Source organism: Myripristis murdjan, chromosome 22 (assembly GCF_902150065.1).
Source record: "Myripristis murdjan chromosome 22, fMyrMur1.1, whole genome shotgun sequence".
Classification (NCBI taxonomy): domain Eukaryota; kingdom Metazoa; phylum Chordata; class Actinopteri; order Holocentriformes; family Holocentridae; genus Myripristis; species Myripristis murdjan.
This window is the reverse complement of record NC_044001.1, coordinates 19,247,197-19,261,513: the sequence shown is the minus strand read 5'-3', so window position 1 is coordinate 19,261,513 and position 14,317 is coordinate 19,247,197. Positions and strand designations below refer to the sequence as shown.

At 42.8% G+C, this 14,317-nt stretch overlaps 1 protein-coding gene across 1 annotated transcript in view; it reads left to right on the top strand.

The window, feature by feature from the left end:
• The window catches only part of LOC115380742 (ryanodine receptor 3), a 115,707-nt gene that overhangs the window by 22,711 nt on the left and 78,679 nt on the right, over positions 1–14,317 (top strand). Inside the window, exons 3-9 of the mRNA XM_030081942.1 lie at positions 2,287–2,391; positions 6,671–6,745; positions 7,922–8,000; positions 8,678–8,790; positions 11,769–11,868; positions 11,951–12,044; positions 14,037–14,111. Coding sequence (XP_029937802.1) covers positions 2,287–2,391; positions 6,671–6,745; positions 7,922–8,000; positions 8,678–8,790; positions 11,769–11,868; positions 11,951–12,044; positions 14,037–14,111 — 641 coding nt within the window. The remainder of the gene's footprint in view (positions 1–2,286; positions 2,392–6,670; positions 6,746–7,921; positions 8,001–8,677; positions 8,791–11,768; positions 11,869–11,950; positions 12,045–14,036; positions 14,112–14,317) is intronic.

Genomic DNA, 14,317 nt, shown 5'->3' with positions numbered 1-14,317 from the left:
GCTTGCCCAGATTTAAAAAAAAAAAAAAAAACTTCCAAAATGACACCTCTGCTATAAAAGGAAATCAATATCTTACTGCCAAAATAAAACAAGTCATTTAAGTTGATGTCAGATTAAGTTGTTTTGGCATTTTTGACTGTGTCTGTATTCTCCAGCTTGCCCATGAGACAATGTAGAAATGGCTTTTGGATTCCAGTGCACTGGCATGTGTCACTCCAAATTAAGTCATCTCTTGTTTGTTTGTGCTGCAGCATCTCCACTGTCCCGCCTAGAGCACCTATATTTCAACATAGCTTAGATTTTTACTAATCAACTGGATGCAGCTGTTGTTTGGAAGTAGCATTTATTTTCGTCCCACTGATCTCCAATGTGAATTAGTGGTACTTAAACATGAAAGTGGGCTGTCCGAAGTTGGTAATTGAGGTTAGGTTTACCTGTGAGAATGAACCAGTTCAGGAGACGTGGAGACACTCAATAAGGAGGCCAGGGAGGGTATTTAGGTTGCTATAATTTATCTTGTGGCCATACCCCACAATATCTGCATCCCTGCTTTTCTCATTCTGTCAGAGAACTTCCCCTGTCCTCTCCTGTCCCATCCGGTCCTGCCCTGGTTTGTGATGCAATTTGGCGTCTTTTACATTTTGTAATTGCGCTCCATCCAAAACCTGACTTATCTGAGAGCTGAAATGCTGCAGACTGACCTCAGAGCACTTAATCTATATTTAAAGGACCGTTTAATGACTACCATCAACCCTATTAAGACAAACTTGGTTTAAGTGCGGTAAAAGTGCAGCAGTCGGCACAGATTTTATGGGTAAGCATCTAATCAGAATATCCCACCCGATTCAGCAAGTAGTTCCCATTTTTCTCGGTTTACTGGGATGTTTTGCTTATGTGTCAAAGTCTATATAGTTGGAGGGCTGAAGAAGTTGCTGTGGTGATCACTTCTTTAACGGTGTTTTGGTAAGGGACATGTACATAGATGGGATGTTGCAGCTGTATTGTTTACTGAGGCAGCTGCTTCAATAACAGCAGTCATGCCGGCATCATTCTGCAGCTGATGCTTGATACACAGCTACACACTGGGGAGGATGCTTTGTCCTGTAATCTGAGAGAACATACAAGTCCAGTCACCTTAAAGGAGATCTGACTAATAAAATGAAGGTAAAAACAAGTGTTCCTCTTGATTGCCAATAAGTGGAAAAGTTGAGTGTTGGGTGGCAAGCAGATGCAGTGCAATCATTCATTGCTGTTGAAACAAAAAGACTAATGGCTAGAGGCTCTCTTCATCAAGTAAGATTGATGGCAGTGGTACACTACAACACCACTGAATATTTTTATCTAGGGGAAAAAAAAAGAAAGAAACATTCCCCATTTTGTTTTCAGTAGTTTTGGCAATGGATACAACAACACCTGTTTGTGTCTGACTGCTGTTGAGCAGTCAGACGCAGTCAGAATTTCGTTATATTCTGTTCAACCTGCATCTTATGGGGTTGTGTATGTTACAGCTGTCGTCTTAATCCCACTACATTGTGGCACACTACGCTATGTCAGTTAGAGCCACTGAAAGAAATACTGGAGTGTTTTGGGCAAAATACCCTTTTTCTGACCCAGACTGAGACAAGATCTTCCGTGCCATTTTTACATCTGTTCATCCAGCGGTTCAAAATTAGTGTTAGAAGGACTTTCATAACCCAGAAATCAGTGAACTGTACAGTGTTATTTTGAGTCCCACCAGAGTTCTGCGCAAGATACGTCCACTTGGTTAAGTTTAGGGTTATTGTTGGGTGAGGGTTTATATGAAGGCTGTTTGAGCAAATGGATAAGAGGCTGACAAATTTTCCGACCTGTTACATTAATTGCACATTGTACACCCACAGGACCATAATTTCTTCGTTTTAGGGGTGGAGATAGGGAAGAGGTTCAAGCATCATTGGCACATTCAGCTTTTCTCTGGATGGCCAGGCTGCTTGCTGCTGCTGTTAAAGAGAGAGAAGTTGTGGTTTGAACTTAAGTTTGGATTCGTCCTCACCAAGAACATTTGACATCAGTGACACTGACACCTGATGTTAATCTAGAGGGAAAATGGTGAATCTGCACAGTCTCAGTCAGGGAGATAGGATGGTCCTCTCCTTGCCTTGTGCAGCTTTACAATGAACAAAACAGCAATATGTAAAGCAAGCCTTAAAGCAGCCTTAAAAATATGTCATAACAAAGGAATAAGGATGTGCAGCTGTTGTGTTATTAACCCCAGGTCTTTTTTTTTTTTTTTTTTTGTTATTGCAGTATGTACCACCAGACCTGTGCATCTGTACCTTTGTGCTGGAGCAGTCTCTGTCGGTGCGTGCCCTGCAAGAGATGCTGGCTAAGAGCGGACAGAACAGTGAAGGGGTGAGTGACATTACACACAAATCCAGAAAGAGAGAAAGAAATGAGATCTGACAAACCACAGTTCAGCTCCCCATAAGCCATTCCTGTGTCACGTATGCCATTTTTCTCCCTATAAAGGTCCGGCGTCAAAGACGGGGGTTGTAAAGCTGTTTATCGTAATGAATGCAATTGGCTGAGTCAAATGCTCCAACTTGTTTAGTCCCAATAAAGAGATTAATGGGTGAAAAAGGCCCATTACGGTGGCCTGAGGACCAGGGCTGCAGAGAGGTCCAGGCCTCCATGAATATTGATGAGGATGAAGGGAATGCCCTGACATTACTGCAGCTTTTCCTCAAGTGCTCTGTGCTCCTTTGCCCATTTGATTAACACCAAGGCTTAAAGGAAAACAACATAATTTAGCTGTTATTTCCTCTGTGAAATCAGCATCGGAAAAATCTACAAGAAAAAAAGAGAGCTTAACTTATAATGCTTAGAATGAATTTTTGTGCCCTAAGGGATGTTTTTTTTTCCCTTTCAATAATTGCCAACATAATTGCTGAAGTAATAGGATGACAGGAGTGTGTTGGTGAAGGGGACCTGCGTATCTAATTAACAACACGTGGTTGAATTTCTAATCAAGAGTGTTCTCATTCATCTCTGTAATCTCTGCTCCTGTAGATGTTTCAATTGTCTCTCTTGCAAGTGTTTCCTTTGCTTTTCCCATTGCTGTAACTGATGTGTAATTCTTCCATCTTTATCTTCTATTTTCTGTGTGTAATCTCCATGTCCCTCATGTTAGACACACGGCCTGGATCGATTGGTATGTTCACCACTCATGCCATTCCCCTCTCACTTTTTATGCATGATATAGTAGATTAGGCACAATTGCAGTTTGCTCCTCTATTGTCATCCTGCAGGCCTTCTTGAGCTTACCCACTGTTACCATTCAAAATAACTACTCACATGAAAGGTACCATAGACATTCCACTAAACGCCAGCTGTTACAAATAGTGTTTTATGCAAACACCAGAGCTTATGCCGCTGAAATGACTAATGGTTGTATGGATTTATTGTGTGCAGCTAGTGAGTAGATTGTGTCAGAGCTCATGCGGACCTGACAGAGACAAATAGAGTTTGGTATAGACTTCCCATTAAGGTTCCCCACACACAACTGTTACGATCTACCTTCCACTGCTGAGGAATTGGTGCAGCACCAAGCTGGATTAGTGTCAGATTAAAGTTAGTCCCCAGGGGATTCAGATGGATGTACACCGTGATATGATTTGTTTCATGCCCAGTTGTCCTGCACCCCACACCCCCACTAGGGAAAAGCTCTCATGGGTCACACTATCTTGTTTCACACATATTGTCTAGATGGTATGAGACACCATGAGACAGTGCAAGCGGCTCAAAGTCAGGGAAGCTTGATGATTACAGCAATCAGAAAAATGATATACTCTAATATTTCCTAAGCATTATTTAGTCATGAAAGCTCCCGGTTTGACTTTGAGTCTTTTCAGCTTTAGCCAGCTCTGCCTTTAATGCCAGCTAATGATGGTGAGAATTTCCATAAATCCTGAGTTGTTGAGGCTCATATTCATTGGCTTGACTTGTGAGATAAATGGACTTGTCAGGACTAGAGCTCTGCGACCGCACTGGACTCCCAGTGCAGCAGGATGACGAAGTCAAGTCCATTGGTTCCACTACCGCTGTGGGGACTGCAACAGCTCGCTGGCAGGGAATTACGAGCTGCAGCAGAGAAAAGGGTGCTCAAAATATTAAATGCTAAATTAAAGCTCAAAGAGACATATTTAACTGCTGATCCACTCTCACCCCTCTTGCATCAGCGCCGTTTAAGGCATGAGTCTCCTTACCATAACACTTAATGTTGCAGGGTTTCACACTTGATGCAAGATTTGTTGTACGTTTTCTTCATCTCAATCTCTTCACTGCTGTGTTTTTCTAACATTTCATAGATTTGTGCCTTTGTAGCAAATGCTGCAGTGAGGCGGCTGAATGTCTTGGATGGACCATTTTAACTGTGTTACCTCAGTATATTGTCTCTCCTCACGTTTATCTGTTTCCAATACCTTCCACCTATTCATCATTCTTCGCCTCTGCTGAAATGTCACCAGAGGAAGCACCATTAAAGGGGAAATGGAGGTTGAATATGTCTCAGCTGAGGCTCTGAAATCAATATGTCTTTGAACAGATGGGCTTATCAATAGACAGTGGCTGGAACAAATCAGTAATTTCAGGCTGTTTTAGCAAGAAGGCACTGAGACACAGAGGGTATCTTAGAGGTGTTGGACAAGAAAACACTAACAGCACTAACAGCTGCTACAAATGCCAACCGCCATTCAGCTCAGTCTGCACCAGTAACCCCAAATCTAACTCTGTGTGAAGCCGCCATAAGCTCGTCCAAAATGCATCACAGCGCTGATGAACTTGAACCGTTTCATGTGTTGTCATTGCCGGGGGGTCACAAGTCACAGAGCCAAACGATGAGAGTCAGTCAGTCAAAGAGATGTGGCTGATCTGAGGTCAAGTGTTGCTGTTTTTTTTTTTTTTTTTTTTTACTGTTGTTATCACTGCCACCGTCCTCTCTCTGTGCTTGGTGCCAGCTCCTCGCTGTTCCCAGCCCCCTTACTGAGAGGAGCGCTAAGGATGTGGCCACCCACACACACATGCACATATACATGTGCACATACGCTGCTGCAGAGCCAACACCCCAGGAGGCTGTGTCCTGCTAAAGGTCGCGCCTCTTCAGTGATAACAGAATTTCACTTGTGCTCTGCAGCTGGATGGGAGCTAGATAGGTTGTTTCTCCTCCTATGGCAGTTTGATCCAACAGCCTTTTCCTTTATGGTCCACCGGGCCGAGAGTAATACAGTTTTGCTCATTTCAGTTGCTGGAGGTGTATTGAATTTTTGCTGCAATGTGCCTCCAGACACAGAATTGAAGTTTTTTTTTTTTCTTCACTTTGCTGATATGAGCTCCAGTTTTCCTCATTCTGCTACATCTGTGTAACCCGGTATGCTGCCCAGCCTCGGAGCAGCAAAGTGAGAGCCAGAGTCAGGTTCACTGGTTGTGGTGATTGCAGCTGGATATTCCTCTCTGCATTAAGCTTGTTGCCTCGGCCAGCATATAGCACCAGCCAGTAGCACAGAGGTAGCCTTGCAGTCAGTGCTGCAGTCTGCACAACACAACTGCATCAAATCACAGGCCAGCTACTGTCCCACACACACAGAGAGAGAGGGAGAGAGAGAGAGAGAGAGAGGGAGAGAGAGAGAGAGAGGGAGAGACAGAGAGGAGAGAGAGGTGTGTGTGGGGGGGCTGCATAGTCGATGGATTCAAGAAACACTGGCAAGCCTAATGCCTCTTGCAGATAAGATAATCATTTTGAAAAATCTACACGATGGCACCAGCCTGTTTGAACAGAAAATCTTAACTACATATCATTAGTGTCCTGCAGAAAGCTTGTAGTTTCAATTTTATGTGGCATTTTTGTGATTAAAAGTGGCAGCTGACATTGTTTCTCACATACTGGAATTATTTCCTGACCCCAGGCCAAAGCCATTACTTTGTAAAATGTCAAAAAATGTATCCAATGTCAACATGTATTCAGCTTGTTTTTCTTAATTCCGCTCAAAAAATTTGTATTTTTTGGCAACGCAATGTGCCCCCTGGACTTTGATAATTTGCACAAAAAGGCAGCAGAGACAGAGAGACAGGCAGAAAGTCAGTTCTTTCTAAATAATGACACTCTTTCTTACCTTAATGCTTCCTAGAGGCTCATAAGAAAGGTGAGTAACATGGGGTTGCCTGCCAAACAAACAAAACCGAGAACAAACAGCCACGACTCTGCAAGAGTACCCTGTCACTTTTGTTTGTTCCTTTGCATCTCTGCCAGTAGAGATATCATTTGTTAGCCTCCTGCATTTTACCTAACCCCATAAGTGGAGTCCTTCCTCACTACTGTTCCCGCATTCCTTTCCATGGAGTGCTGGAATGATGACCCCGTATCCTGTTCACTCACGGATACAGGAGCAAAATATTTCTTACGGCAAGTCAGATTGCATGTCTTCATTGAGGCCTGGGAGATGTGGTGGCAAACGCTCCAAGGAGATTTTGAGGTCATCACATCGACCAGAGGGTCATCGCTCAGGTTAAAGGTCAATGACCGAGGTCTGGTCCGTGTAGATTGAAGCTTTTGCAGGGAGACCGGTGGGGCTTTCTGTCAAGAGTTGGAGCTACCACGAAACTTAGTGTTTGTGTATTTGTGCTCGTGTCTCTGTAGGCAGCGCAGAGCGGCGGGCACAGGACTCTTCTGTACGGACACGCCATCCTGCTAAGGCACTCCTTCAGCTCCATGGTGAGAGAATAATGTCAGAACACACACCCACATAGCACGTTTTGACCATCAAGGGTAATCCAGAACCTTCCCTAACCTCATACTAGTGCCTGATCCATGTATGATTGGCTGATATTGACAGAATTATTGATGTCATATCCTTATTGGTGTACATGCTGACCAATATGCACCGATATGTAAATTGTTTTACAGAACATAATGCAGAAATATTAACTTTGGATAATTTAGAAATGAATATTTGATCTTTTTTCTTAATTGAAGATAAATCTATCTATCAGTTTCCCTATCTATCTATCTATCTATCTATCTATCTATCTATCTATCTATCTATCTATATAGTTTCTTAATTTCAATTGTCAGCGATTGACTGATTCTGCATGGTACTGATGTTTCTTTAGTTATTTATTTAATCTTAATTTCTCAGTGTTAATTTCTAGAATTGGTTGACATGTATAATGAGTAAGGGATAATCAACAAGTAGGTGTGCTTTAAATGGTTTTAAGACACAAGGTGAAGGCAAGACATGGGGAAATACAAATTTCTCTGAGGTAATATTCACTCGCACTATTGAAGAGGCATGTACAAATCATTGGGACCGTTAACATATTGCGCTTTAAAGTTCAAATTCAGATAGACAACTCAGGAAACCAATGGGAGGCTGGTGGGTTGGTCTCATTATTTCCCCCACTTTTCCACATTAATCGGGAATCTTCTTCCAGGCTTTCTTTTCTGCAGGAAGAGAAAGTCTGGGAACCAAGACATCCTAAGGTTTTCTGGTACTTAAATTTTAGTATCGCCCCCCAAGCAGGACCGAAATTAGTTTCCGGAAACTTTATCTGGGACTTCGTCGTAGCCTATGGAAACAATCCCAGAACCCGTGAAATAGGTTTCATGGCACAGCACACCTCATTAAGTTCCCTACAGCTGAAAAGGGCTAATACACACACACACACACACACACACACACACACGCACACTCACTCTCACACGGTCTCCATCGTTACCATCAGAAATTCGAAGATGATCGCAATAGTAGAATTTGAATTTCACTAGTCGCTTCTCCAGCAGTCACGTGTTACAGCAGCATGTGAGGCGAGTGTCAGGCTCAGCTGCAGAACAGTGTGTGTGACAGCTCTCGCTCATGTAGTTTGATATGTGTGTGTGTGTCGGCCACAGTACCTGACCTGTTTGAAGACATCAAGGTCACAGACGGATAAGCTGTCCTTTGATGTCGGCCTGCAGGAGGATTCAACAGGTAAAAGAAAACCTCTGGTACATTTTGCTTTTTATCTCTCTCTCACTGTGTCTCTGGCTGTCACCGGTCTGTCTCTGTCCGCCTTTGTATTTTCTCTCTCTTACTACTGTCTGTCTTACTCTCTGTGTCTGTCACTTCTCTCTCTTACTCTCTCCTTCTACACCTTACTTTCTCCCCAATCTAATTTCAGTGTGTCTTTTCAACATCTCTGTTGGTAATATTCCCTGCGGAGCACCGCAGACATACATTGTGGTTCCTCTGTCAGTGCGGATTACATCTCTCCGGCACACTTTGTTGCACTTTGTTGTTTGATCCGGATGCCTGAGCCCACTTCTCATTTGCATTATTATTCATTTCGTGGCCATGCAAAAGATGAGCAGACACTTCAGTATGACTTGGAAAGCTTGTTGCTATGGTGCTTCCAAGTGTGTGTAGAAGTGTTTGTGTGTGTGTGTGTGTGTGTGTGCACGTTCTTTCACGTAATTGTGTGCGTGTGTGTTTTCTTCTATCCACCAGCTTTCCTCTAATTAAGTAATTAGTAATTACAGGTAATATTTGGGGAGTTAAATTACATGTTTCTCAAAGTTGTTTATAATATTTGCTTGTTTAGATTAAAATATGTTGACAAAAAATGTGCTTATTTATGTGTGTGTGTGTGTGTGTGTGTACCACTGTAGGTGAGGCCTGCTGGTGGACTATCCACCCGGCATCCAAGCAGAGATCAGAAGGGGAAAAGGTGCGCATCGGTGATGACCTCATCCTCGTCAGCGTCTCCTCAGAGCGATACCTTGTAAGTTTTCATTGTTGATATTGTTCGCCGTGATCCGTGAACTGTTGTACAGCCTGAGGTTGATTGCAAAAAAAAAAAGCCTGCTATGCTCTGTTTGCTGGTGTTGTAAAATTATGTATGTATATGTATGTGTGTATCACAGTGAGGTTTTAGGCTACAGGCTGAGTAAGTGTGTGCGTGCGGGGTGTGTGAGTGTGAGTGTGCATTCATAATGTAGAGATCTGAATAGGAGAGCAGCGTCTCGACTTTCCCTGATGTGACAGAATTTGGGATTATCCCAATCCTGTTAGTCTAAACTGAACTGTGCCCATGACCTCTCCCCAGTTGGAGGCTTAAGACCAGAAGAAAGTAAAAAGCTACAGTTTTCCCCCACTGGACAACTGCAAGATTTCAAACAATCAGATCAGAAATGAGTGCCTTGTATTGAGGATTATGATGACTTTGTTGCTGATATTTCTCACCACTTTCAGACATTTTCACTCTCATTTCTACAGAAGCCACCCTGGGAGTCTCATTGTAAAAATAATAATAATAATAATAACCCCAAGTGTCAGTCTGTACTCTTAGATTAGAAATCCATACACACAGATTCATGAACTGTACTGTCAATTCATGAATCTGTAACCTCAGATTTGCACTCAATGGGCCCCATTTAGTTTTTTCTTGAATTTATTTTTTTCTTGAATTTCTTCTCACGAAAGATCCTAAGAAAAGTGGATTTTTTCACACTTGTGTTGAATGTCACTGCCTTCATAAATTGAAAGTGCGTGCCAGTTGACCCTAGTTAGCCCAGGTAAACACCCTGTCAGTCTCCATAAGAGGGCATGAGACTGCAGGGCCGTCCCTCTGGACTGCAGACATTAAAATTAAAATAAATAAATAAAAAAATAAAAAAAATAAAAAAACTTTTATAGCTCTGAAATGGATGTTCTGTTTCAGAGAGTGAACACTAAACAACCTGTCATGTATATTTTTCATTGCGCAAGAGAGTGATCACAAACAAGTGAAGACACACAACTGAAGTTTAAAAAGAAAAAAAAGGTTTGACCTCACATCTGTGTTAGTGTTTTGCTTATTCTCACAGGCCATAATGCTGTGTAAAGTAATGAAAAAAATTGTTATTATAGAATTGAAAAAAAAAAAACACAATAGCCAATTATTCATTATCATTCAAATGTGCTTGAGACTGTCCTTGAGTGTGTGTAGATTCTGTTCTTACCTAAGAACAAATCTCAGTTGAGAAAACGTTGGTGAATGCCAGAATCGTCTTGAAAACTGTGTAAGAGGGTTTAAGGACAAATTTGTTCTTAAGAAGGGTTGGTGAATGAGGCCCATTGCGCCCAAATTAGGCCACTTTTTTCTTCAGAGAGAACAGTCAGCGCACAAATCTCAAACAGCAGAGTACCATTGGCAAGGTAAATGCAATTTATTTATGTTAAAGGATATATTTAATGCTTAATTGGCAGAATGTTAATTGTACTTTAGTGCCTTAAAATTGTGTACGTAACTCAGTCTGTTGACTATGGAGCCCCTTGAGGTCATGGTTTACAAATCTGAGGGTAGAGATTCTTAATTTTAACTTTTTGGTTTATGAGTCTGTGTTACAGATTTATAAACTACAGATTACAGAGTACAGATTTGTACATGGATTGATTTTTCTGCCGTGTGACCATAAGGTGGTTCTGTATATTTCCTCCTTCATCATCCCTGTTTTTCCCTAATACTGAATTCGCTCTGCTCCTGAGGCTTTCTCCTGACTCACCCTTTTTATATTAAAGTTGTTGACAAATTTGAACTGATGTTCTTATTTTGTCCTCAGTGACTAAGCAGTAAGGAGTTCAGTGGCTTGCTGAAGGACACTTGATACTGGGCGATGGAGGGGCATTGAACTTGTGACCTTTCAATCATGGGAGAAGCTCTCTCACTATTAGGCCACCCTGCCACCCCCAGCTTACCATCATATCATCATTACGCTACCGGCCCTACAGTTCCAGTGTATTATTTCCTCTGTGTTGACTGGAGGGCTGTGGTGCAGTATGTTAGACCTGGGAAACATGTTCCCCGTGATGCACAGAGTCGCTGACAGTAGCCAGGCTGTGTTTACGCCCCCATGGCAGCAGGGGCATGGCCAGATGACCACTATCGCCTTGCAGCTACCAATGTCAATCTGGTAGCCTGTCGCCGTCTGCTATGACAGGATGTAGGGACACACATCACCTAGGGGGAATGGAGAGACCGTGGGGGTTTGGGATGATCGGATCACAGCTGCCAAAAAATTAGGGTTGTGTGGACAGAATCAAAACACACAGAACTGCAGAAACACACCACACACACAGAGTACCACAGCTCCCCAGACAGTGTAAATCCCCAAGCACTCAAGGCATCTGTCAGTCAGTTTTATGGGGCCTTCAGCGCTCCATGATAAACAGGAATTCTCTTCTGCATCATTGACTCGAGAGGGTTTTCAAACTTTAGCAGTACCCCGCTCGACAATCATGACTTAAGATCAGTTTTTGACGTTACTCCTGGACTGCTGTCTTCCCTCTCTTTTATGCCACATTGATAGTACAAACAGTCAGAAGCCACATTTTCTGATGTGTGTTTCTGAAATGTTTGCACTTCAGTTTTCACAGGGCTAATTGACTCATCTAACAAATATGTTCCTGTTTAATCAGCTAGGATCCCTCAAAGTCTCTTTGTTTTAGTCTAACAATGTTATGCTGATGTTATTATTCGGCCAGTCTATCCACACTCGTAAACACAACTTGAATATTCAGAAATAGACTTTAGTATAAAGTCTCAACTACTGAAGTCATTGATTTCTCAGAATAATTTCAGGTCCCACTTAAATTTGTCCAACTTGGCTCACTGACACTTTTTGAAAAATCACTGGTATGACAGACACAGTGTGTGTGTGTGTGTGTGTGTGTGTGTGTGTGTGTGTGAATGTTGCAAGTAATCTTTTCTGTGTTTTGCAGCACTTATCCATCTCCAATGGCAACATCCAGGTGGACGCCTCTTTCATGCAAACCTTGTGGAACGTCCATCCCACCTGCTCCGGCAGCAACGTAGAGGAAGGTACACAAAACCCCATCATGCATGCGGGTCTTTGGATTGACGTAGACCAACACTAAACCTTATGTTCCTCCTCCTCCAATAGGCTACCTCCTGGGTGGTCATGTGATGCGGCTGTTCCATGGTCATGACGAGGTACTGACCATCCCAGGGTCTGATCAAAGTGAAGAGCAACAGAGGTGCGATACACAGTAAGCCTTGGACAAGCTAATAGCAAGCCAGCTGATCAGAATGACGTTGCAAATCCAATATTGCATGACTGCCCACTGCAGCATTTACATACAACACTGATGGGCATGACACGCTCCAGGTTGAATCATCACAACACAATAATTCAGCTTGAAGAAAGGTTAGAAAGCAAGTTAACTACGAATTCAGCTTTGTAATTGATCTGAGGCGACTTCAGATCATTTCAGCAACTAAGGTTTAGCATTTTGTCCCTGATTGCAAACACAAATCGAGAATACAATAAATCGAGAATATACAGTTGTCCCTCGCTATAACGCGGTTCACCTTTCACGGCCTTGCAGTTTCGTGGATTTTTTTTTTTTTTTTTGTGCAATTTTGGATGCTTTTTTTTTTTTTTTTTACTGGACTTATTTTTCTACGAAGGTTTGAACTTTGAGAGTGTTTAAACAAGAGAGAAAAGTGAGAAAATGTTAACGCCTGTCTGAGAAAAGTGTATAAAGTGTGTAGTGAGGGGTTTTAGAGCCTTAAAACATCTATAATAATTGTAAAAAATAAAGCTGACTACTTCGCGGATTTTGCCTATTGTGGGTTATTTTTAGAACGTAACTCCCGCGATTAACGAGGGACCACTGTTTATGAATATATTTCAATATATTTTGTGGCTTTAGCTGGCCGTCTCACCATAGCAGTGGCCAGTGAGGCTCAAGGGTCGTGTAGTATTTAGTGCCATTTGACAAACTACACCAACAGAAAAACATGACCGTTCAGAAACAAAGTTGAAACATTTAGAACTGATGGCCATAAAAAAAGGGTTTATAATGTATGATAAGTCCATGCAGGCAGGGCTTACAGTTGTATGCATGACACAATAATAAAAAAAAATATCATCTCACATTGTTTCATTATTTATGAAACTCCTGTGATTCTGTGTTGAGTAAAATAGTGGTGATTGTTAAAAGTGGAATTCCAAATAGGGAAAATACCTCCAGAAGCTGGAGCTCTGCCCACTTTGCAGTTGTTAATATAATAAAATACAGATGAATAAAACAGAATACATGAAGGAGGATCACGTCTCAGCAATATGCCAAGCAGACACTGAAGCGTGCAATCTCAGTGAGAGAAAAAGGTGCATAATACATGAGAACCTGAGTGACCTGTGAGTTACCCGCAGAGCCTCGACTTCCACCTCCCCTGCGGAGGCGACAGAAAGACGTCTCTGACCAGCGTGACACCAGGCTCTCTGGGGAGCCAGAATGGCCACCGTGCTATTTTTGTCCATTGCTGCTTGGCACTAACACAGATACGGTAGGCAGCAGGAAAATGGCACAGTGGGCTTGAAGTGGGTCAGTGCAGCGGGCACGGCCCATACACACACAGTCAGGTGCCAGGAGATGTCTTCCTCATGGGCACACACACATACTGTACATACACACACACGCACGCACACACTGTGTCTATTTTTAGCACAGTGAATGGCAAATTTGGGGGTGGGATTAGATATTAGTTGTCAGCTTTGGCTTTGCTCTTCCTTGTCTTGTCCTTGAGATGGAATAGGAGAAGCGTGTTTCTCAGAGGTCTTAAATTTTCAGGGGCAGATCAAACACACTCCAAGCTGTCACCAGGGGCAATGAGCGATTTCTTTTATCTTTGGACCCAGTCACCCATATCACTGATAGACAGTGTTGCTGTGGGTTATCAGGGTGCACATGTCTTCTTTTGAAGGATGTGGTGCTGTAGTCGGCAACGTAAATATGGGCCGTGCTTCAGTGTGTGTGTATATGTGTGTGTGTGTGCGCGTGTGTTTATGTGCGCGTGTGTCTGAGTGTTGCGTCCTCCCAGCAAATATCATTGTGACAAATGGGAGTAAAGAGCAGGTATTCTTCCAAGTCAAGAAGAATGACCTTGACAGTGTCCGCGGTGGTTAGGCAGTAAAAGCAGCCAGAGATCCAGACCACCCACTCATTCTCCTCTGGCGTCCCCAGGATAGTCAACTATGAGACGGGTAAAGCCGGTGCTAAGGCCAGGTCCCTGTGGAGGCTGGAGCCGCTCCGAATCAGGTGGGTTACACCTTGCTTGATCTGTTATTCCTTCTCCTGCTCCCTGTCTCTCAATGTTTCTATAATCATCCCATTCTTTTTTCTTTTCCCCTTTGTTTTTTCCTCATTTTTCCCCACTGCACCTTTGTATTTGTCACTGTCACTGCCATTCATTCCTGTTTTTTCTCTCTGCTCCTATCCCCCCCACCCTCCCTCTCTCTACCTTG